The sequence below is a fragment of the Bos javanicus genome, chromosome 8 (genome assembly GCF_032452875.1).
Source record: "Bos javanicus breed banteng chromosome 8, ARS-OSU_banteng_1.0, whole genome shotgun sequence".
NCBI lineage: Eukaryota > Metazoa > Chordata > Mammalia > Artiodactyla > Bovidae > Bos > Bos javanicus.
The window spans coordinates 38,436,707-38,462,658 of NC_083875.1; the positions used below are offsets into that span (position 1 = coordinate 38,436,707).

The 25,952-nt window shown below is 38.8% G+C and overlaps 1 protein-coding gene across 7 annotated transcripts in view; it reads right to left on the reverse strand.

The window, feature by feature from the left end:
• KDM4C (lysine demethylase 4C) overlaps positions 1-25,952 on the reverse strand; it is a 416,591-nt gene that overhangs the window by 120,667 nt on the left and 269,972 nt on the right. For all 7 annotated transcript variants that reach the window (XR_009737991.1, XR_009737992.1, XM_061425318.1 and 4 more), the window contains exon 16: positions 1,227-1,282. Coding sequence is in view for 5 of the 7 variants with exons in the window: in XM_061425318.1 (XP_061281302.1) it covers positions 1,227-1,282 (56 nt within the window). In the remaining 2 variants the exon portion in view is untranslated. The remainder of the gene's footprint in view (positions 1-1,226; positions 1,283-25,952) is intronic.

The following is a 25,952-nucleotide window of genomic DNA, read 5'->3' on the forward strand; positions in this document are numbered from 1 at the left end:
TTATTCTCCCTTATAATCAATCAGAAACATGTGTACATGCACATGATTACATGACATTACATTATATTACTCCAGGAGTCTCAACTCCAGTGTCCATAGGGCCAGGCAGGATGAAACCAAATAAACATATACTGGTAAATCATGGTAACCTAGAGAATGTCTACTCTCTTTAGGCCAGGTTCTCATCCTAACTGATTATTGCCATATAAAGATGCACAATCATTTACCAAGTAAAGATGAAAATCTGGATTTTTATATAACTCTCAACTTTTAAAATCTGAATTAAATTCATAAAATGGTGGCAGTCAAATAAAACATATCTTGGGGCTGGATGTGGCTCCCAAGTGCCATAATACAACCTATACCTAAATTATTTCTACAAGTCTCTAATTTATAGGAAACTATAATTTGCTTTGGCCCCATCTTAAATGATTAAATTGGGTCATAAAGATAAAATTCATGCAAAAATACATTTCAGCTGCTGCCATAGAAACATTACCCATCTTTTTTGTTCACTTATGAGTCTCTTCATATTTTCCAACTGTCACCTTTAAACTGTAAAATCAATCTTTTCTCCCTGTGTTTCTATTTAAGAATATACACTTTCTTGTTAATTTACTGGTGTTAAAAGTAAATGGTTTTGTTCTAACACTATGATTATAATTGATTTTATTTATCTGAAGATAACAGATTTCATTGTTTTCAGGCATATTCTGCTTTTATGACAACAGCAGCATTCATCAAATTAAAAACAAGAATTCCAATGGCACGAGAATACAGGCTGTCTTCAAGCTCTGTTAGTGAAAGAGGGATTGCTCCTTATGATGTCAAAGACAGAACAGAAGCAGACTGAGAACACCTTCACCCAGCAGAAATGTGCTGTCAGTAATGGCTTCTGGAAACGTACAAAATCTCCACCTTGCACCTGAACAGCAAGAGCTGTGGAACAGCGTGGGAGAGATGTTCAAGGAGAAGGGGACACAGGGATACTTACGGTTGACTTATGCTGTTTTATGGCAGAAACCAATACAACATTGTAAAGCAACTATCCTCCGATTAAAAATTATTTTTAAAAAGATCAAACATTTTAACTTATTAATAAAAACAAAGCTGTGGAACCCATGTGTACAACAATGAGAAGCAAAGCACACTGTAAACCCAGAAGTTCAACACTCAACAGAGGAGAAGGAAATGATGAAATTCCGCACAATTAACGCACTACTTACTTATTGTTCTTAGTTTCCTTAAGAGCACCCCCTCTCAAATTGCAGAGACAGCACTCCTAGGGCAGAAACAAATGTCACATAATTATTAGAGTCACGTAATAAAAGTCAGCACTATTTATCTAAATATCCCCATACAGTCTATTTTTTTATTTTAAATTAAAACTATCAGGAACTTCATGAAGGACTATCTCTTAACAGTTCAAGAAGGGAGAGGAAAAAGAGAGATGGGAAGGTGAGAGACAACCAAAAGTGTTCTGGGTGTGTGTATCTCCTGGAGGGAACTGTCATTATTCTAGCATCAAGAACGCCATTGCTGGGGGGACCTGTGACACAGAAACTGGTGTGTGGAGAGGTAGGTACCAGAATTCTACAACAGGGCACACACATACGACTCCCTTGAGTTCTAGGAATCCATTCCTGAATACAGGATGGCTAAAACACAGAGTAGTGGCAGGCTTTGTTCTAATATAGAGATAAGCAGGAAGTTCTTTATAAGAACACTCTTCACAAAAGTATCACTTGGGTCTTTCTGTGGGCAAATATTGTTGGAAAAATTATTCTGATAAATGCAGGCTTTCCAGAAAAACAGAAAACAGTGCCATAAAATGTATTCCTTTATCTTCCCCACACTGACTTTACATTTTTGGCACTTTTAAAAAATAACTGCACTTATTTATTTATTTTTGGCTGCGCTGTGTCTTTATTGCGGCGAGCTAGAGCGACTCTCTAGTTGTGGTGCGTGGGCTTCTCATGGCTGTGGCTTCTCTTGTGGTGGAACACGGGTCTAGGGCATGCTGGCTTCAGTGGTTACTGCATATGGGCTCAGCAGTTGCAGCTACCGGGCTCTAGCACACGGGCTCAACAGTCGTGGCACATGGGCTTAATTGCTCTGTGTCATGTGGGATCTTCCTGGACCAGCTATTGAACCCATGTCATCTGAAATGGGAGGTGGATTCTTTACCACTGGGCTACCAGGGAAAGCCCTCTATTTTTGGCATTTTTATGTGTCTTAGATTGGCATATACTTTTTACTCCAAGATGACTCCCTTTACATAATAAAGATATACTTATCACTTCTCATTACAATTTTATGAAAAACTCCATAAGAAAACATGGCCAAAAAGTAATGCAATGACTTCTGTTGACCTAGAATTTTTAACTAAATATCTAAGCAACCTTTTTATTTTCAACCTCAAGCTTGTACTCCCAGTTTACTGCACTAGTATCTTTTTTTCAATAGTTACAGGTTATTTGGTGGGTTTTTTTTTTTTTCCTTCAAGCTGTCTATATAAAATTTCTTTATCTATTCTCCCAAGTGATCTCCTTTAAATGATTTTGACAGCTTTGCCCAAGCCTGTGAAGATTAGATCCCTCTAACTTATCTAATAATAATGGGGTGTCAAACTCTGCAGCATCTATTTTTGTGAGAATAACACCAAAACTACTGAGGAGGATCAACATATCTATAGAACTCTTAATAGGGAGCAAAAAAATAAAAGAAAGAAAATACAAGAAATTTTCAATGGTTTTATTTGTCTGGGAAGTCTCTACACACTGATTTGAAGTTTTCCCTGGTGATTATTAAAGGTTCACAGTAGCAAAAGGTCCACATTAGCTGCCCTGTGGACATCCATTTGAATTCATCACAAACCCAGCTCAAGAACTTGATAGAGAACATTCTTTAGTGTAAAGCCATATTCCAGGGGCCTTTCAAAGAACTGGTTTTGATGAAACACACAACAAAAGGAAAATTTCACACTCAAAATACTGAAAATGAAAAATGGAATAATTTGAATTATTCAATAACATCCAAATTATTCAGTAACTATTTCATAAAATGTTTTTGACTTTCAGTATTTTTCCAGTAATTTAACATACTTTCGAGAGACAGAATGAAAATAAAACACAAGGTCAGATACTTTCATTCAATATAAAAAGATGTGAGTATGAAGTGGGAATGTGGGAAGGGAGAGTTGCAGACTGTGAGGAGTACAGACACTGAGAGAATTAGTTGTCTGATTAATGAAACTAGTAGTGAGAAGAAGCCTAAAGGGATGAGTTGGCAGAGTTAAAAATAGCACAGCAGCGTGGAGGCTGCTCCATACACCTGATTAGGATCAGGAACAGGCACATGTGCTGCAGCAAACGACTACAACAGGAAGACCATCCTGTAAAGTGGAACCTGTAGACTCAAGAAGTTAAGTGGAGTTGAGAAGACTCTCACCTGCCACAACATGAAACTTGTTCTTTTGATACCTCCCTCTCACAAAATCTAATGGACAATTCAAAGTCCTTGGTTTGCCTAATTTCTTGGCAGCATTCAACATAATTGATTGTGCCCAAAACAGCTTCTTCCTGTGGTTTCTATGACCAGACAGTCTCCTCATTGTCCTCCATCTCAAGCTGATCCTTAGCTTTCTTTTACAGGCATCTTTTTCGAACTCCTTAAACACTGTAATTTCTGTAGTAGGGCCTATTTATTCCTCTCTCCATACCTGTTTGCTGGGCATCTGATGCACTACCTTGATTCCCTGAAGATCACTGACGCAAACATTTAACTTCTGTCATGTCTGACAGTCCACAGGAATCTCAAACATACGTGCAAGACTGAACTCATGTCTTCTTCCCAAGCCTATACTCCTTCAGCTTCCCACCAATGGCATCAACCAGCCATTCTAGCTCAGGCTAGAAGGTACAATCTTCCTCTCATCTGAGATTGAATCAACTGAACTCTGTAAATCCCACCTTCCTTGAGTTTCCCTCTAAAATGAACACATCCTTGACATTTCAGTGTAAATGCTGATTCCTCAAGAAGGGGTCTCCTAATCCCCTGCTCATTTACTTCCCTCTTGTTACTCTTGTTAACTATTTGTTGAATTTCTTCTGCTGTCCTCACTAAACTGTTAGCTCAGTGAGTGCTGGCAGAAATTTCTTAGGTGACTCTTTATAATGACACCCAATAGACAGAGCACCCTCCATGAGAATTTGTTAAATAAATTAGAAAATACGGCAAAATAGGCAGAGCGAAAATCCTGAAAATCATCAAAGCGTCACAAAACTGCTAAGACTGTGTTCACATACTGGTGAGAGTACTAAGGAAAGAAAACTTCAGGCTTCAGAGACTTAACATAGAGTTAAAAAACACTGATTTGCCATGGAGTTATTTTTGCCATGATTTGCTTCAGTAGAAATCATATTTCTTAGTAAAGGCCAAAAAAAAAATTTGTGGTCAAGTAAAGCTACTTTGATCTACATGATATTATATGATAACATGGTTTCTTTTTAATTTACTTAATTTGAAAAAAATAAGTAGGAAAGAATAAAATCATATCCAGTTATACCATTTTTCTTTTTTGGACTCAATATTCCTCACATAGGTCAAACAAGCTGGTCTGGTAGAAACACAAAGATGTCAACCTTTCAAGTCATTCATTTGTAAATTAATTTGAACTAGGGCTTCCCTGATACCTCAGTTCTTAAAAAATCCACTTGCAATGCAGGAAACCCAGGTTCAATTCCTGGGTTGGCAAGATCCGCTGGAGAAGGGACAGGTTACCCATTCCAGTATTCTTCGGCTTCCCTTGTTGTTCAGCTGGGAAAGAATATGCTTGCAGTGCAGGAGACCTGGGTTTGATCCCTCAGTTGGGGAGATCCCCTTCAGAAGGGAAAGGCTACTCACTCCAGTATTCTGGCCTAGAGAATTCCATGGACTATACTCCATGGGGTTGCAAGGAGTTGGACACGACTGAGTGACTTTCACTTCCACTTTCTTTACTACTATTTATTTTTCAGCTAGCAGATGTGATGGAATCCCAGTTGAGCTATTTAAAATTCTGGAAGATGATGCTGTGAAAGTGCTGCACTCAATACGCCAGCAAATTTGGACCACTCAGCAGTGGCCACAGGACTGGAAAAGGTCCGTTTTCATTCCAATCCCCCAAGACAGGCAATGCCAAAGAATGCTCAAACTACTGCACGATTGCACTCATCTCACATACTAAAGGAATGTTCAAAATTCTCTAAGTCAGGCTTCAGCAATACATGAACCATGAACTTCCAGATGTTCAAGCTGATTTTAGAAAACGCAGAGGAACCAGAGATCAAATTGCCAACATCTGCTGGATCATGGAAAAAGGAAGAGAGTTCCAGAAAAACACCTATTTCTGCTTTGTTGACTATGCCAAAGCCTTTGACTGTGTGGATCACAATAAACTGTGGAAAATTCTGAAAGAGATGGGAATACCAGACCACCTGACCTGCCTCTTGAGAAACCCGTATGCAGGTCAGGAAGCAACAGTTAGAACTGCACATGGAACAACAGACTGCCTCCAAATAGGAAAAGGAGTACGTCAAGGCTGTATATTGTCACCCTGCTTATTTAATTTCTATGCAGAGTACATCATGAGAAACACTGGGCTGGAAGAAGCACAAGTTGGAATCAAGACTGCCAGGATAAATATCAATAACCTCAGATATGCAGATGACACCACCCTTATGGCAGAAAGTGAAGAAGAACTAAAAAGCCTCTTGATGACAGTGAAAGAGGAGAGTGAAAAAGTTGGCTTAAAGCTCAACATTCAGAAAACTAAGATCATGGCATCTGGTCCCATCACTTCATGGGAAATAGAAGGGGAAACAGTGGAAACAGTGTCAGACTTTATTTTTGGGGGCTCCAAAATCACTGCAGATGGTGATTGCAGCCATGAAATTAAAAGATGCTTACTCCTTGGAAGGAAAGTTATGACCAACCTAGATAGCATATTCAAAAGCAGAGACATTACTTTGCCAACAAAGGTCCATCTAGTCAAGGCTATGGTTTTTCCTGTGGTCATGTATGGATGTGAGAGTTGGACTGTGAAGAAAGCTGAGTGCCAAAGAATTGATGCTTTTGAACTGTCGTGTTGGAGAAGACTCTTGAGAGTCCCTTGGACTGCAAGGAGATCCAACCAGTCCATCATAAAGGAGAGCAGTCCTGGGTGTTCTTTGGAAAGAATGATGCTAAAGCTGAAACGTCAGTACTTTGGCTACTTCATGCGAAACGTTGACTCACTGGAAAAGACTCTGATGCTGGGAACGATTGAGGGCAAGAGGAGAAGGGGACGACAGAGGATGAGATGGCTGGATGGCATCAATGACTCAATGGACGTGAGTTTGAGTGAACTCTGGGAGTTGGTGATGGATAGGGAGGCCTGGTGTGCTGCGATTCGTGGGGTTGCAGAGTCGGACACGACTGAGCTACTGAACTGAACTGATTATTCAGGTTTCTGCCAAAATATCATTTCCTCCAGGAAGCCTTCCTTGCTTCTCCTCCAAGAGCAGCCTATGCCTATGTTAATAGCTAGGTAGAAGACAATATCAGACACATCAATTTTTAACGTTTCTTTTCTTTGTTTAAATAATACCTTACTGTCAGAAAAGAAAATTGGTCAGTCTAAAATTAAATAGGTTAACCATTGCTGAAAAGCAGCTCGAGTTTTCTTAAGAATCTGTACAATGTCTGATATACACAAAGGTTGGCACCGACCAAATATACTAATTGTATTAAGTATTGAACATCTTCAATTGCAGTGAAAGAACTGAATTAGGAAGTAGGAAGTGATAGTTCCATCAGGATAGTAAGTCATTGAATTGGTTACCAAAAATGAAAAGTCTTCTATTAGAAGAAGGGAGACTATATTAAAGGCCTGCTACTGCTGCTGCTAAGTCGCTTCAGTCGTGTCCGACTCTGTGCGACCCCATAGACGGCAGCTCACAAGGCTTCCCCGTCCATGGGATTCTCCAGGCAAGAACAGTGGAGTGGATTGCCATTTCCTTCTCCAATGCATGAAAGTGAAGTCACTCAGTGGTGTCCTAATTCGTTTCAAAAAACATGCCAGAAACCATGTACGTTCAGTTCAGTTCAGTTGCTCAGTCGTGTCTGACTCTGTGACCTCATGAATTACAGCACGCCAGGCCTCAGTGTCCATCACCAACTCCCAGAGTTCACTCAAACTCACGTCCATTGAATCAGTGATGCCATCCAGCCATCTCATCCTCTGTCGTCCCCTTCTCCTCCTGCCCTCAATCCCTCCCAGCATCAGAGTCTTTTCCAATAAGTCAACTTTTCGCATGAAGTGGCCAAAGTATTGGCGTTTCAACCTCAGCATCAGTCCTTCCAATGAACACCCAGGACTGATCTCCTTTAGGATGGACTGGTTGGATCTCCTTGCAGTCCAAGGGACTCTCAAGAGTCTTCTCCAACACGACAGTTCAAAAGCATCAATTCTTTGGCACTCAGCTTTCTTCACAGTCCAACTCTCACATCCATACATGACCACAGGAAAAACCATACCTTGACTAGATGGACCTTAGTTGGCAAAGTAATGTCTCTGCTTTTGAATATGCTATCTAGGTTGGTCATAACTTTCCTTCCAAGGAGTAAGCATCTTTTAATTTCATGGCTGCAATCACCATCTGCAGTGATTTTGGAGCCCCCAAAAATAAAGTCTGACACTGTTTCCACTGTTTCCCCATCTATTTCCAATGAAGTGATGGGACCAGATGCCATGATCTTAGTTTTCTGAATGTTGAGCTTTAAGCCAACTTTTTCACTCTCCTCTTTCACTGTCATCAAGAGGCTTTTGAGTTCCTCTTCACTTTCTGCCATAAGGGTGGTGTCATCTGCATATCTGAGGTTATTGATATTTGTCCCGGCAATCTTGATTCTAGCTTGTGCTTCTTCCAGCCCAGCGTTTCTCATGATGTACTCTGCATAGAAGTTAAATAAGCAGGGTGACAATATACAGCCTTGACGAACTCCTTTTCCTATTTGGAACCAGTCTGTTGTTCCATGTCCAATTCTAACTGTTGCTTCCTGACCTGCATACGGGTTTTTCAAGAGGCAGATCAGGTGGCCTGGTATTCCCATCTCTTTCAGAATTTTCCACAGTTTATTGTGATCCACACAGTCAAAGGCTTTGGCATAGTCAATAAAGCAGAAATAGGTGTTTTTCTGGAACTCTCTTCCTTTTTCCATGATCCAGCAGATGTTGGCAATTTGATCTCTGGTTCCTCTGCATTTTCTAAAATCAGCTTGAACATCTGGAAGTTCATGGTTCACGTATTGCTGAAGCCTGGCTTGGAGAATTTTGAGCATTACTTTACTAGCGTGTGAGATGAGTGCAATTGTACGGTAGTTTGAGCATTCTTTGGCATTGCCTTTTTTGGGGGACTGGAATGAAAACGGACCTTTTCCAGTCCTGTGGCCACTGCTGAGTGGTCCAAATTTGCTGGCGTATTGAGTGCAGCACTTTCACAGCATCATCTTTCAGGATTTGACATAGTTCAACTGGAATTCCATCACCTCCACTAGCTTTGTTTGTAGCGATGCTTTCTAAGGTCTACTTGACTTCACATTCCACGATGTCTGGCTCTAGGTGAGTGATCACAACATCGTGATTATCTGGATCGTGAAGACCTTTTTTGTATAGTTCTTCTGTGTATTCTTGCCACCTCTTCTTAATATCTTCTGCTTCTGTTAGGTCCATACCATTTCTGTCCTTTATTGTGCCCATCTTTGCATGAACTGTTCCCTTGGTGTCTCTAATTTTCTTGAAGAGATCTCTAGTCTTTCCCATTCTGTTGTTTTTCTCTATTTCTTTGCATTGATCGCTGAAGAAGGCTTTCTTATCTCTTCTTGCTATTCTTTGGAACTCTGCATTCAGATGTTTATATCTTTCCTTTTCTCATTTGCTTTTGGCTTCTCTTCTTTTCACAGCTATTTGTAAGGCCTCCCCAGACAGCCATTTTCCTTTTTTGTATTTCTTTTCCATGGGGATGGTCTTGATCCCTGTCTCCTGTACAATGTCATGAACCTCATTCCATAGTTCTTCAGGCACTCTATCTATCCAATCTAGTCCCTTAAATCTATTTCTCACTTCCACTGTATAATCATAAGGGATTTAATTTAGGTCATACCTGAATGGTCTAGTGGTTTTCCCTACTTTCTTCAATCTACGTCTGAATTTGGCAATAAGGAGTTCATGATCTGAGCCACAGTCAGCTCCGGGTCTTGTTTTTGCTGACTGTATAGAGCTTCTCCATCTTTGGCTGCAAAGAATATAATCAATCTGATTTCAGTGTTGACCATCTGGTGATGTCCATGTGTAGACATTTACTTTACCTGCCTTATTTAACAAGAACTTATTAAGTCACTAATTTCACAGGAAACTAAGAATCAAGAGATTGAATTACGGACCTAAAAACCATCCAGTCCAGAATGATTTGCACTTTTCTGTAAATAACCAGATATTTACTACCTTGGGCTTTGTATAACTACGAAGTTATTGCAACTAAACTCTGCCACTATAGGACAATATGTAATCAAATGGGTGTGGCTATATCCCAATTACAATGTTATTTACAAAAGTAGGCAGTGAGCTGGACTGAATCCACAGGTTTTATTTTCCAACCCCTAGAGTTAGTTACTCAAATGTGTGAGACTCTGAGATGCTATGGATTGTAGACCACCAAGCTCCTCTATCCAGGAAACTCCCCAGCCAAGAATACTGGTCTGGGTTGCCATTTTCTTCTCCAGGGGATCTTCCTTACATAGAGATTGAACCCAGGTCTTCTGCATTGCAGTCAGGTTCCTTATCATCTGAGCCACCAGGGAAGCCCAACAAACAAAAACAGCAACTGAGTTTAAGTTCAGGCTTTACTGACCAAATGTCCACACTCTTTTTCTCCAGTATCTTCTGCCCTATATACAAGGCAAGGCACAAGACATCAAAGTAGAGAACTGAAATAAACAGGAGAACTGTGCCTGCTCTGGGAAGCTCACAACTGAGAAGGGAGAAGACATGTTTGCACTCAACGAAACTGAAGAAAATAAAAGCAAAGGGCAAAACCAACTCCCCATTTCCTCATTTCTATAAATAAGATTTCATTTTATTAATCACCTCAAAAGAACTCATATCATAAAAAACTGTTATCAAGCAGCATATATTACATAATGATCTGTGTCCCCATTTGTTTTACTAACATAGCTAATAATAAAACCTCTCATTGGTGTGAGAATAAATTGGTAAATTTAGCTCCACTTCACCTTCAAAAATAATACCATTTTATGCAAAAGCAACATTTTAGTTAGTCTGTGCCATCAAACTTCAGGCTAAATGAATCCAATTTAACTGAGAGGAAGAATAGTTAAACTAGAGAGCCAGCTACAACCTGGTGTTTAACAAAATGCAGATGGCCAAGGTCAAATCACAGTTCTACCATTTACTACTGGTATGACCTCTGGCTAGTTACTTACCTACTTCCTTTGCTTTAGATATTTCACCTATAAAAGAGGAAAAAATACTACTTCCCGAAATGAGTTAATAAATGTAACACATTTCATAAACACACAATAGCAGTGGTCAACTATGTGAAAGGTTAATTGTGGTTCCAGGCTACTCAAATATAACACTGCCAGTAGATGATCTAGGTATAGCAATTCAGCAGGGAATAAAATATGTATCTGTCATTAATAATTCTCTTGCGATACAAAATGCAAGAAGAAGAACTGGAGAAAAAAGAAAACTCTCCATAACCCCAAATCCAGGCAGCTGCTCTAAACCAAAGAGAAATTTCCCAAATTTTTAAACAATGCCAACCCAGCTGTGGAAACCAAACAAATGCTAGAGTCCTTACAGTGCCCAGAATACGGACATTGTTGAAAGCAAGGTCCTGATCCCACTCTCCAAACACCTGACATCAGAGTGGACTGAATCAAACAAAAGCTAGAATACAGCTCAGACCCTGCTCAGGTACCATCAAGTTGACTTCACCTCTACTTTAAAAATCTGACAAAGGGGCACCCTCTTTTTGGAAATAATATTAATTTCATTCGTTACAGACAAAATGTTCATCACACAATCAAAAAGAGTACAAAGTATACTAAAAGCAAGAAAATATAACATGATCAAGAAAGTAATCAATAAAATTAGAAGCAAGACAAATAAGATATTAGAATTACTGGATAGGGTTGAAAAAGAGACAGACACAACTTAGCAACTAAACAGCAGCAATAAAGAGAAAATAACAACCTATTCAATTTACTCATAATTGGATTCCAAGAAGAGGGAAACAAGAATAGATGAAAAAATATATATACTTCTAGAGATAATGGCAGAGAACTTTCCAAAGATGATAAAAGACATCCATAGAATCAAGATGCCTAGCAAACTGCAAGCAGATGAATACAAAGGAAACATACTTAAATACTTAACAGTCAAAACTCTGAAAACCAAATATGAAGAACATATCTTAAAAGCAGAAGAAAAAATAGACATATTCAGTAAACAAATATATGAATTCAATCTGAAATCCAGCCAGAAACATTGGCAGCAAATGGCAATGAAACAATATCCATAAAATATTGAAAGAAAAAAGCTGGCAAACTAGAATTCTATTTGCAGGGAAAATATCCTTTGAAAATAAAGATAAAATAATCTCATAGAGACAAAAATCTAAGCAAATTTGTCTCCTAAGAATCCACACTATACAACTGCTAAAAAAAAATCTTCTGAATGAAGGAAAATGACACCAGGCTGAACCAAAAGTGGCAGGAAGGAATGAAGAACACCTAAAATGGGTTAATATAAAATAAATTTATTTACAGACTTATACTCAAAAACAGAACTAGTGAAAGAAATTGTAGGCAAAAATATTGATGAATTTAGGATAAATGGCTTGTTAACATAACATTTAAAAAAAAACAAAAGACAGGTTTTGACTATATCAAAGTTTTAAAATTCTAAAGGATAAAATACTAAATAAATTAACATAAAACAATTTAAAAATTTCCAATATAAAACAAAATTAGCCAAAAAATAATTTTTAAAAAGCTACACTTTTGAAAAACAGGCAAAAGATTCAAAGAATCTTCATTGCCAATAAATACACAAAAGATACCCAATTTCAAGAATAAAGGAAATGAAAAATGAAATAATGAGAATTAGCCTCAGATTTTTAAATCAGGAAATCAGTAGTTTTGGCGGTATGTGAGTTTTACAGTGGCTTTGGACAATAATTTGGCATTATCAATCAAAATTTTAAATGAATATAAATTATGACAACCAAGCTACCTTCTTGGAATCTGCCTTAGGTAAACATTTATATCTATGCACAAGTAGGAATGTACACTGACTATTATTTCATTTCTGTTCATAACAGAGAAAACAGTTACCTCTGGGAGGAGCTGGAATGGTCAGTTACTTAGATTTATTTGTAATGTCTGAATTTTTAAATTAGCTTCAGGTTTAAAAATTAAAAGTGATGAACAATATATGGCAAATCCAACAATTACTTAGTTATTAAAAATTATACAATGTAATATTACATGAAAAGACTAAGACATTAAATAAACTGTGACACCATTTGCGTCTCTCAAGAACATCAAAATACAATATTAGTTTACGCACAGAAAACATCTGAAAGGCTGAATGACAAAACAGTATGAGTAGTTTTCTATTAACAATGAGATTTAAGAATTTGAGAGTGATGGGAATGGGAAACTTTCCTAACAATACTTACTACTTTTATATTAAAAAAAAAAAAAAAGAAAACCCACAGACACACAAAGAAATTAAAACTTTTTCCATCAAATACGTGTAATTTAAAATTCCCTACTTTTTTTTACTTAAATGAATATTTTAAATGGGCATCTATGATTTCTACTAGTCTTTTAGTGTACCCGAACTTCCTTCCAACCTAACCTGAAAAGATACTAAAATTGTTTAGCCTTGCAGAACAAAATAAATAAATACAACTCCACATTGAATGCTCATTGCCAGCCCTGTTTTATTTAATGTTTATGAGCATGGCTTTTCTAGGAACAATAACACCCATTGTAAAATCACTATTATAAAGATACAGATATATTGCTAGTCAACTAATATTTCCTAAAACAAAACCAAAACATGCTGAAATTTCTGTTACAAAATGATTACTCCAATAGTGGCTGCTCCTCCTGCCTCCCAAGTACAGCACTGAAAGAACTTTTCTGTTGTGTACCCCACCCCAGAGCAGTTAGAAGCTGGATCAAAGAGTATAACTTCAGATCATATTCTGATGTTGCACCTTTCCTGCTTAGATCCTTTTCCCTCACCTAGTACCATTCACAAAATCCCCTTTTAGCAATACCAATGTACTTTTAAATTTTGGTTTCACAAAAAAATCACCGCTGAGATGAACAGCGTATATCAATTTACAACATGGAGTGGTTTCTGTACAGCTCAGTTACTAAACCATGAAAAAGAGTGTTTATAATCAAAGTGCTGACACAACATTAACAACAATGGTGGGAAAGGCACTGTTAGAATATGACTATCACAGTTGTTCATTATTTGTCCTAGAGGGAAATCATGTTCCAATGGCTCTTCTATAAAACATCAGTTAAAGAAATGCCAATACAAACATTCTCAAGCTGCCTCATAAGGAACTCTCATTTTAGCTGACATATCCATAAGTGACACTAAAGCCAATTTTCAGTGCTATAGAAAAATTACAAGATTGAAGTATCTCCCCACACCCTTATTTATCTGATATGTTCATAACAGAAGTGCAAAACCATAAAATACGGCTGTCTAAGCTGGGAAAACAAAGAGTAATTAATCACATTAACGGAAAACTAGCTTACAAAATGCTGATCAACAAAACATGGAAGAACCATTTCTGAAGATGGGGTTCATTTATCAGGGTTGGAGAGAGGTTGGAATCTCATGTTAGGACAGGGCTGGCATGAATTCTGAGTGATTAGGAAACTGAATGAATGAAATGCATGAATGAAAAACTTTACTGCAGTAATCTTCTGAAAGGAAGTTTACAGGCTCCAGTGAATTTTATACAAGCGAGTTCCTTAACTTAGATGCTTACACCTAATTTGTATTATAAGTGAAAACATTATCAACAAATATTGGTTAATCACCATGTTGTGTCCTAGACATTGGGCAAAAGCTATGAAAGATACACTCTGGCTGGAAGAGCAGACACACTAAATCAGTAGATTATTGATATGGTAGAGGATGTGAAGCATCATGAAAGTGGGCCATGGAGTTCTCCAGGGAAGGTGTTGGCAGCAGATGACCTTTTCTAATAGGAAAGGTCGTCAGTAAGTAACAGGAAGAAAATCTGATAAAGCTACATGGTGCTCAGTCAGTCGCTCATTCATATCTGACTCTGTGATCCCATGGACTGTAGCCTGCCAGGCTCCTCTGTCCATGGAATTTTCCAGGCAAAAACAGTGAAGCAGGTTGTCATTTCCTCCTCCAGGGGATCTTTCTGACTCAGGGATTGAACCTGCGTCTCTTGCATCTTCTGCACCAGCAGGTGAATTCTTCACCATTGCACCACCTAGGAAGCCCTTCATAAAGCTTCATAGGCCTTGAAAAAAGGTGATAGCTTGAAGCCACTGGACAGTCTGAGTACACCAAGGACATAACCTGACTTACATGTTAACTGTTAAATGTTAATATGTTAAATGTTAACTTACATGTTAAATCCCAATTGCTGTGTTGACAGTAGACAATAGTGGTTCAAGGGTAGAAGTGAGAAGAGAAGCTAGCAGATTACCACCATACCCAGGAAAGAGTTAATGAGTAGATTAAGCTAGCATTATGTCAGCTGAGGTGACTAAGAAGTGGCCAGGATTCAAGATTCATTTTAAAAGTAGACAAGATAGGATTTACTGTCAGATAGATGTGGAGTATGAGAAAAAGAAAGCATCAAGTCTATCAAGTTTTTGGCCTCAGCAGCTAGAAGGCCTGGAAATAAGGAAGGCTACAGAAGAAGATCTGGAATTCAGTTCAGGAAGGGTGAATCTGAGCTAATGGACATGTGACAGGAGATGCTGTCATAAAGTTGGACATGTAGATGAGACTGAGCTGGACATGGGAATGTCCAAGCCACCAATGACTAGATGCTGTTTACAACTATTAAAGCTATGAGATGGGATGAGATGACTAGATGGATTAGTGTGGAAAAGAAGCCCACATTTTGAACTCTGGGGAGTGAGAGGAAGTGACCAGTGAAGAGGAAAAGCAGGAGGGAAGGATTCTACAGGTCAACTGAATACTGCTTCAAACAGGAAGCAGTGGTCAACAGAAGTGTCGAAGGAAACACAGGGCCAAATCTATGACTGAAATAAATTTAAGAAAGAAGTGGGGGAGAAGAATCGGAGACAGTGAGTAAAGATAAGCCTTTCAGGAGTTTTACTATATTTACAGAGGCATGGAGAAATAGGGTGGAGATTGTACGAAGGAAGAGAGGGTTTTTTGGTGTACTTGAAGATGGAAGAAATAACAGCTTGTGTGGATGATAATGAGAATCAGCTGGAGAAGAGTTGTGGGTAAGAAAGGGATGAATTACTGCAATTATGGTCCTGTGTATAAAAGAGGGGATGGTGTTAGAGAGAAGCAGAGATATTATAGCTATGAAGCAGGTTGAAACCTTAAGGTCTCTACTGCTGTCTTCCCATTTCTCTATGAATATGAAGAGACTTGATGAGGTGAGGGTAAGGAAGGGGGAAATATGAAGATATGAACCAGTCAGCCAAGAGAGGGGTAGAGAGAATGGATGATGAGAATCCAACATGAATTATCCACACCAGTGAAGACCTACCTCCAATTACAACTGAAAGCAAGAGCAATCTGCATATTGGGTGTTTCTCCACAGCCATTCAGCTACAGGGTACAGGTACAGAGTAGAGCTGGATTTACCAGGGTTGAGTTATACCAAGGTAGAGTATCAAAGTCAGAGAGTGGCAAGGGAGCTGAGAGTATGTGCAAAAAAACGTAGCAGCTTAAGCGGAAGTAACAACAAGATGGGAGGGAGAGACTGCGAAAAGCTGGGAGCTTCACTGAATTATGTGTCACAGTGAGGTGAAAGGATTGTGGAGGCCTGGAACCTGGAGGTGTGGGCTAGAGACACAGAAGGTAGTCAGAGAAAGCTGACACTGAAAATACCACATACCCAGTGGAATGCTGAACAGTTAAAAGTGTTTCAAAAGGCTGTCTACGATACGTCCTTTAGTTCTCTATTACTGCAATAACAAATTACCTCAAATGCAGTGACTTAAAACAACACAAAGTTCAGTAGGTCAGAATTCCAAAATGGGTCTCACTGGGCTAAAATCAAGGTGTCAGCCAGGTCACTCCCTTCTGGAAGCTCTCGGGGAGAATCCATTTCTTTGCCTTCTCCAGCTTTAAGGGGAGCCTGTGTGCCTAGTCCTTGGTCTTCCTCCTCCACCTCCAAAGCCAGCCAGAGCAGGCCAAGCACTTCTCACATCACATAAATCTGCCCTTTTCTGTCCCCTTCTTCCTCATTTATAGGACCCTTCTGACTACACTGCATGCACCCAGGTAAACAGAATAATATCCCTATTGTAAAGTCAGTTGGTCAGCAACCTTAATGCCATCTGCTACCGTAATTCCCTTTTCATGCAGTGTAACATACAGGATCCAGGGATTAGGATGTGGACATGCTGGGAGGGGACAGGGATCTCACTACATTTTAACCATTAAAATACAAGCATATAGTCATTTGTATGAAAGGACAATTATGGAAGAACAGGAAATCATACTCTACATTTCAAATTACATCCCTTCCACCTTTTTTCTTTCTGATGCCATTCCTTAACATAGTGTAAAAATTACCTTGAAGTGTGCAGAGAACCTATCTGATAGAAGACCAGGCACACAATGGTTCAATGTTAGGAAGAAGAACTCCGATAATTTAAGAATGGCCAAAGTAATCTACATGGAACTTCAAGGTATTTACATAATAGTATTTCCAGGATCCTGAGCAAAGTACTTAAAATTATACAACACTTGGCTTTCAAGTAAAAATCCAGGGGTTTATTCTTTCTTCCCACCATGACCTTCAGTAACAAATAGCAAAATACATGATTCCTTCATCATGCCACTGGACTAGTTTTTGCCATTCATAAGAAATGCATGCAAGGCATTTTTCCCACTCCATGCTTCCTGAGGATCTCTTTCCTCATTGCTAAGGAGATGCACCGTGCAGCCCAGTGACCTCGGGGCATGCACACCCTGGTGTGCAGTACAGTATGCTATGCTCCCCATAATGTCAGTCATTTTTCTTCTTGACTTTACTTGTGCTCTCTGGATGAAGCACTTAAGATTAATGAGGCATTTGTTCTCAATCAAGAAGCTGTTTATGAATATAGTTCCGGTTACAATAAGCTATGTAGACTTCTCTTTCTTTCTCTTCATTACCAGGGGGGTGGGAGGGTTGGTAGGGAGAGGATGCTGTTTATTGAGCAAAAGGGAGAAGAATGAACAGGAAAAGGGAAAAAAAAAAGATTGTTGACTTTTTTAGCCTATAAGCAGTCCCTAACAGAAAAGCCTCCACATCATAACTATGCTGTCAAGAAAATTGATATCCTCCAACATGCTGTTCTGCTTGGTTAAAGTAAAATAATTATTACCACTCTGGCCTTTGTGAGCCAAGGTTTAAGTTTGCAGCTGTTCAGAATAATCTGCCTCCCTCGGAGGCAGAAGGTGATTCTGAACTCAAACGTGTTAGCTCGAATGTGAGAGTGTGGTCTGGCCAGCAGCTTCCAGAGACACCTCACTGGAGAGGAGCAATGGCACAAGCAGACACTTGGCTACACAGAGCCATTGTCTCTAACAAGAACCCAGTCTTCCTTTTCTTTCTTTTTCACTGTTTTTACTATGTTTGAGGATCAAAGACAGCCTCTCACCACGTGGTCTTGACAGTAGTACATGAAATGAAAAAATAAAAAAAACATAAAACACATCACAGGGTGCAGGAGTGTGGCCATGACCTCTCAAGGCCATAAGCCAACAAGATCTAAAAATCAATGGCTCCTATCTACAAAGCTACTTCAGAGCTCTTTGTTAAAGAAAAATGTCAACTCGGTTGTCAGTTGGGAAACAAGATCCAGGAGATCATTCAACTCTGGAAAATGTCCTCCAGGAAGAAACTAGAGTTGATAAGAAAGAGTAAGGGCACTTCTCTGCTCAACTGCCCAGTAACACTAATTATTCCATACTAAGTATAAGATCACATAAATACACTATTAGCGTTGACTTCATTTTCAAAATAAACAAACTGAAATCATTCAAATACATGGTTCAAAATTAGGTCAGTTATTTAGCCTTCTTTTCACTCTAAATACAAACAACTGAGGAAAAACAAAAAAGATTCTGGGCCTGGGAATCTAGAGGCATGAGTACCACGAGTCTGGGCTCTCTTACCATATAGAATGCAGAGCCTGGGCAAAGGACTTACTCTCTCAAACCCCTGACTTAGTATCTGTAAAATGAGACTTCTGAGATAGATCGAGAAATGTACAGTCTCTGTCAGCATTAAATTTTTTGGAAGCTAGGAAAATTGGAAGCTAGTATCGTTGCTACTTAGAGTAGATTATATTTAAATCAACAACTATTCTGAATTTGTGAGTCAAAAATTTTTAAATGGAATTACTTTTTATTTTATTTTTTTTAGTTTTTTTTTATTTTATTTTTAAACTTTACAATATTGTATTAGTTTTTAAACACAAGACTTCTAAGAGCCAAATGATAGGCAATTCTAACATCTATTATCAGTACCACCATTTTTTCTTTTTTTTGGTAGTGCTGTGTGGCATGTGGGATCATAGTTCCCCAACCAGAGACTGAACCCACGTTCCCTGCATTGAGAGCATGGAGTCAATCACTGGACTGACAGGTTAAGTTCCTATAACACTAATCTTATCTAAGGAGTGGGACAGGAGAAATAATGGTTGTATTATGGAATATGGTAATATCATTCTCAACTACATATATTTTCTTTAATGATCACTATCCTAAGAGAACTCCCATGTCAGAGAGAGAGAAGAGAAAGCACTGCCTTCAGATTTAACAGGGGGACTTCATGGGTCCTAAAGATGACTTACCAACTTTCCAAGAAGTTAATCATTTTTACCTGAGCCTGAACAGTTGAGATTTAAGAGTACGGTATATTCCAGGATTAAGAGTTCAGATAAACAAATAATTTTGAACAAGTGAAAAGACTTTTTTTTTTAGTTCACAACCTTTAGCAACATTATGGGGGTGAGTGGCTGAAAGACCACTACCTCAGGTACTTCCAGATGATTATGACTCATGAAGAGAAAACACTTCACTTTCTTTCAAAAGCCAAAACAATAGCTATGTCTAAGCCTTTGAGGGCATGAATGGCAACCATTACTCAATCTATAGATGCCACTTATTTACAATCAAGCAATAAGAACAAATAAACAGACACTAAAATGTTTTTAATCACTGCAATTGTATATTCCACTCTTTGTAAGAAGAAAATGCTAATACAAAATGATCATCAAGGTACAGCTTGCTCATATCTTTTACTCCATTAAAAAAACAAATAAACAAATAAGCAAAATAAAGTGAAAAGATATGTGACCAAGGTGAAAACTTATTTCATATTTACTTTTTGATTTCTTAAAACTATTTTGAAGAAAAAAAAGCAGAATGCTATCTATGCTGTTTATAATATATAGTGCAACTTTGTTATTGTACAGAGAATAAATGCTCTTAAATAAATAATAAATGTGTGACAAGAATACACAGAAATACTGTACAAGAAGGTCTTAATGACCCGGATAATCATGATGGTGTGATCACTCACCTAGAGCCAGACATCCTGGAGGGTGAAGTCAAGTGACCTTAGGAAGCATTACCACGAACAAGCTAGTGAGGGTCGTGGAATCCCAGATGAGCTATTTCAAATCCTAAAAAATGATGCTGCTAAAGTGCTGCATTTGGAGGAGGAGCCAAGATGGCGGAGGAGTAGGACGGGGAGAACACTTTCTCCCCCACAAATTCGTCAAAAGACCATTTAAACGTCAAGTAAATTCCACAAAACAACTTCTGAATGCCGGCAGAGGACATCAGGCACCCAGAAAAGCAACCCAGCTCTTCGAAAGGAGGTAGGAAAAAATATTAAAGACAAAAAAAGAGACAAAAGAGGGAGGGACAGAGTTCCGTCCCGGGAAGGGAGTCTTAAAAAGAGAGAAGTTTCCAAACACCAGGAAACCTTCTCACTGCCTAATCTGTGCCGAGCTTTGGAAGCACAGAGGGCAACGTAACAGGGAGAAAAAATAAATAAACAATTAAAACTCGCAGATTGCGAGCCCTATGGTAACTCCCCCAGCGGAGAAGCAGCACAGAGGCCTGCATCCGCCATTAGCAAGCGGGGGCTGGGCAGGGAGGCGCGGAGCGGGCTGCATCGCTGAGAGTAAGAACCTGGCCTGAATATCCTGACCGCTATCTGAGCAAAATAATTTGGGCTAGCAAACCAGACTGTGGGATATCTACCACGCGAAAAGCCAGCCCTAACCTAAGACACCGCCAGGCCCGCGCACGGAACAAAGGACTGAACAGAGATAGCCGGCTGCAGACCTTCCCCCTCCGGTGACAGGCAGCCAGAGCCGGAAGGGGGCAATCGCAGCCTCAGAGAGACATTATCTATAAAACTGTAAGCAGGCTTCTTTGCTAACTAAAACTTATTGGGGGTCTGGACGGTCAACATCTGCCTGAGAAGGTGCGCCGGTTTTACACCCAGATAACCGAGTGGCGGGGAGGCGATAAGTCGCAGCATTGGTGCTCGCCAAACACCTCATCACCTGAGTTGCTCGGACCTGGGAAGAGCACAAAACGCAGGCCCAACTGAGTCTGCGCCTCTGAGGACCACTCAAGTGTCTGAACCTGAGCGGCTTGGACCTGGGAGGTGCATGCAACCCAGGGCCGGCCTCGGACTGTTCCTTGCGGAACAACCTAGAGCCCGAGCAGTGTGGGCAGGGAGGCTACACGCGCCGTGAGCGGGGGCAGACCCAGTGTGGCTGAGGCACTGCGAGCTCACCCCAGTGTTATTTGTTTGCAGCATCCCTCCCTCCCTCCCCACAGCGCGACTGAACAAGTAAGCCTAAAAAAAAAAAAAAGAGTCCTCCACCATCCCCTTTGTGTCAGGGCGGAAACCAGATACGGAAGAGACTAGCAAACAGAAGAAGATATAACAGAGGGAAATGCCTTGGAAGCTACAGGCAATAGATCAAAACCCTGTGGTTACTATGGACTACATAGGAAGGGGCCTATAGATCTTGAGAAATATAAGTCAGACCAAGGAACTAGCCAAAAATGAACTGAACCCACAATACCCACAACAAAACCAAGAAAGTCCTAGATATATTTTTGTTATTTTTACGATCATTCTTTCTTTTTTTTTTTTAATTTTAAGTCCTCTATTGTTCCTTTAATTTTCACTTTTATAACCTATTACTTTGCAAAAAAAAAAAAAAAACAGACCCTATTTTTTTCTTCTTCAGCAAACATCATATATATGTATTTTATACTTTTTTGACCTTGTTTTTTTTTTTCTTCTTTTCTTTAACATTGTATTTTTGAAATTCCAAACTCTACTCTAGATTTTTAATTTTAGCTTTTTGGTATATGTTATCAATTTTGTACCTATAGTTTTTTTTTTATAATTTCTGTGACTTTTTCTTTTTCTTCTTTTCTGTTTCTTTCTCTTCTTCTTTTATAGAACATTGTATATCTGAAATTCCAAATTCTACTCTAGATTTTTAATTTATGCTTTTTGGTATTTGATACCAATTTTCTACCTATATTTTCTTTATAATTTTTACGACACTGTTTGTTTTTGTTTGTTTGTTTTCTCTCTTTATTTTTCTTCTTCTTCTTTTTTTTTAACATTGTATTTTTGAAATTCCAAACTCTACTCTAGATTTTTAATTTTTGCTTTTTGGTATTAGTTATCAATTTTGTACCTGTACTTTCTATATAATTTTCGCGACCTTGTTTGTTTTTGTTTGTTCGTTTTTTCTTTCTTTTCCTTCTTCGTTTCTTTAACATCGTATTTTTGAAATTCCAAACTCTACTCCAGATTTTTAATTTTTGCTTTTATGTATTTGTTACCAATTTTGTACCTTTAAGAAACCAATCTTCAGGACCCATTTTTCACTGGGGAGCGAGATTACTGGCTTGACTGCTCTCTCTCCCTTTGGACTCTCCTTTTTCTCCACCAGGTCGCCTGTGTCTCCTCCCTAACCCCTCTCTACTCTACCCAACTCTGAATTTCTGTGTGTTCCAGACGGTGGAGAACACTTAGGGAACTGATTACTGGCTGGATCTGTCTCCCTCCTTTTCATTCCCCCTTTTATCCTTCTGGCCACCTCTGTCACCTTCCTCCTTCTTCTCTTCTCTGTATAACTCCGTGAACATCTCGGAGTGGTCCAGTTGTGGAGTGCACATAAGGAAGTGCCTACTGGCTAGCCCCCTCTCTCCACTATTGATTCCACCTCATCTCATTTGGGTCACCTCTAACTCCCTCCTCCCTCTTCTCTTCTCCATGTAACCCTGTGAACCTCTCTGAGTGACCCTCACCGTAGAGAAACTTTTCATCTTTAATGTAGATGTTTTATCAATGGTGCTGTATAGAAGGAGAAGTTTTGAAACTACTGTAAAAATAAGACCGATAACCGGAAGCAGTAGACTTAAGTCCAAACCCTGACTCCAGGGAACTCCTGAATCCAAGGAACATTAATTGACAGGAGCTCATCAAATGCCTCCATACCGACACTGAAACCAAGCACCACACAAGGGCCAATAAGTTCCAGCGCAAGACATACCAAGCAAATTCTCCAGCAACAAAGGAACACAGCCCTGAGCTTCAAGATACAGGCTGCCCAAAGTCACCCCAAAACTACAGACATCTCATAACTCATTACTGGACATTTCATTGCACTCCAGAGAGAAGAAATACAGCTCCACCCACCAGAACACCGACACAAGCTTCCCTAACCAGGAAACCTTGACAAGCCACCTGTACAAACCCACACACAGCGAGGAAACGCCACAATAAAGAGAACTCGACAAACTGCCAGAATACAGAAAGGACACCCCAAACTCAGCAATTTAAACAAGATGAAGAGACAGAAGAAGACCCAGCAGATAAAGCAACAGGATAAATGCCCACCAAACCAAACAAAAGAGGAAGAGATAGGGAATCTACCTGATAAAGAATTCCAAATAATGATAGTGAAATTGATCCAAAATCTTGAAATTAAAATGGAATCACAGATAAATAGCCTGGAGACAAGGATTGAGAAGATGCAAGAAAGGTTTAACAAGGACCTAGAAGAAATAAAAAAGAGTCAATATATAATGAATAATGCAATAAATGAAATTTAAAACACTCTGGAGGCAACAAATAGTAGAATAACAGAGGCAGAAGATAGGATTAGTGAATTAGAAGATAGAATGGTAGAAATAAATGAATCAGAGAGGATAAAAGAAAAACGAATTAAAAGAAATGAAGACAATCTCAGAGACCTCCAGGACAATATTAAACGCTACAACGTTCGAATCATAGGGGTTCCAGAAGAAGAAGACAAAAAGAAAGACCATGAGAAAATACTTGAGGAGATAATAGTTGAAAACTTCCCTAAAATGGGGAAGGAAATAATCACCCAAGTCCAAGAAACCCAGAGAGTCCCAAACAGGATAAACCCAAGGCGAAACACCCCAAGACACATAGTAATCAAATTAACAAAGATCAAACAAAAAGAACAAATATTAAAAGCAGCAAGAGAAAAACAACAAATAACACACAAGGGAATTCCCATTAGGATAACAGCTGATCCTTCAATAGAAACTCTTCAAGCCAGGAGGGAATGGCAAGACGTACTTAAAATGATGAAAGAAAATAACCTACAGCCCAGATTATTGTACCCAGCAAGGATCTCATTCAAGTATGAAGGAGAAATCAAAAGCTTTTCAGACAAGCAAAAGCTGAGAGAATTCTGCACCACCAAACCAGCTCTCCAACAAATACTAAAGGATATTCTCTAGACAGGAAACACAAAAACGGTGTATAAACTCAAACCCAAAACAATAAAGTAAATGGCAACGGGATCATACTTATCAGTAATTACCTTAAACATAAATGGGTTGAATGCCCCAACCAAAAGACAAAGACTGGCTGAATGGATACAAAAACAAGACCCCCTACATATGTTGTCTACAAGAGACCCACCTCAAAACAGGGGACACATACAGACTGAAAGTGAAGGGCTGGAAAAAGATTTTCCATGTAAATAGGGACCAAAAGAAAGCAGGATTAGCAATACTTATATTAGATAAAATAGACTTTAAAATAAAAGGCTGTGAAAAGAGACAAAGAAGGTCACTACATAATGATCAAAGGACCAATCCAAGAAGAAGATATAACAATTATAAATATATATGCACCCAACACAGGAGCACCACAGTACGTAAGACAAATGCTAACAAGTATGAAAGGAGAAATTAACAATAACACAATAATAGTGGGAGACTTTAATACCCCACTCACACCTATGGATAGATCAACTAAACAGAAAATTAACAAGGAAACACAAACTTTAAACGACACAATAGACCAGTTAGACCTAATTGATATCTATAGGACATTTCATCCCAAAACAATGAATTTCACCTTTTTCTCAGTGCACATGGAACCTTCTCCAGGATAGATCACATCCTGGGCCATAAAGCTAGCCTTGGTAACTTCAAAAAAATAGAAATCATTCCAAGCATTTTTTCTGACCTACAATGCAGTAAAATTAGATCTCAATTACAGGAGAAAAACTATTAAAAATTCCAACATATAGAGGCTAAACAACACGCTGCTGAATAACCAACAAATCACAGAAGAAATCAAAACAGAAATCAAAATTTGCATAGAAACGAATGAAAATGAAAACACAACAACCCAAAACCTGTGGGACACGGTAAAAGCAGTCCTAAGGGGAAAGTTCATAGCAATACAGGCACACCTCAAGAAACAAGAAAAAAGTCAAATAAATAACCTAACTCTACACCTAAAGCAACTAGAAAAGGAAGAAATGAAGAACCCCAGGGTTAGTAGAAGGAAAGAAATCTTAAAAATTAGAGCAGAAATAAATGCAAAAGAAACAAAAGAGACCACAGCAAAAATCAACAAAACCAAAAGCTGGTTCTTTTAAAGGATAAATAAAATTGACAAACCATTAGCCAGACTCATCAAGAAACAAAGGGAGAAAAATCAAATCAATAAAATTAGAAACGAAAATGGAGAGATCACAACAGACAACACGGAAATACAAAGGATCATAAGAGACTACTATCAACAATTATATGCCAATAAAATGGACAACGTGGAAGAAATGGACAAATTCTTAGAAAAGTACAACTTTCCAAAACTCGACCAGGAAGAAATAGAAAATCTTAACAGACTCATCACAAGCATGGAAATTGAAACTGTAATCAAAAATCTTCCAGCAAACAAAAGCCCCAGTCCAGACGGCTTCACAGCTGAATTCTACCAAAAATTTAGAGAAGAGCTAACACCTATCCTGCTCAAACTCTTCCAAAAAATTGCAGAGGAAGGTAAACTTCCAAACTCATTCTATGAGGCCACCATCACCCTAATACCAAAACCTGACAAAGATCCCACAAAAAAAGAAAACTACAGGCCAATATCACTGATGAACATAGACGCAAAAATCCTTAACAAAATTCTAGCAATCAGAATCCAACAACACATTAAAAAGATCATACACCATGACCAAGTGGGCTTTATCCCAGGGATGCAAGGATTCTTCAATATCTGCAAATCAATCAATGTAATACACCACAT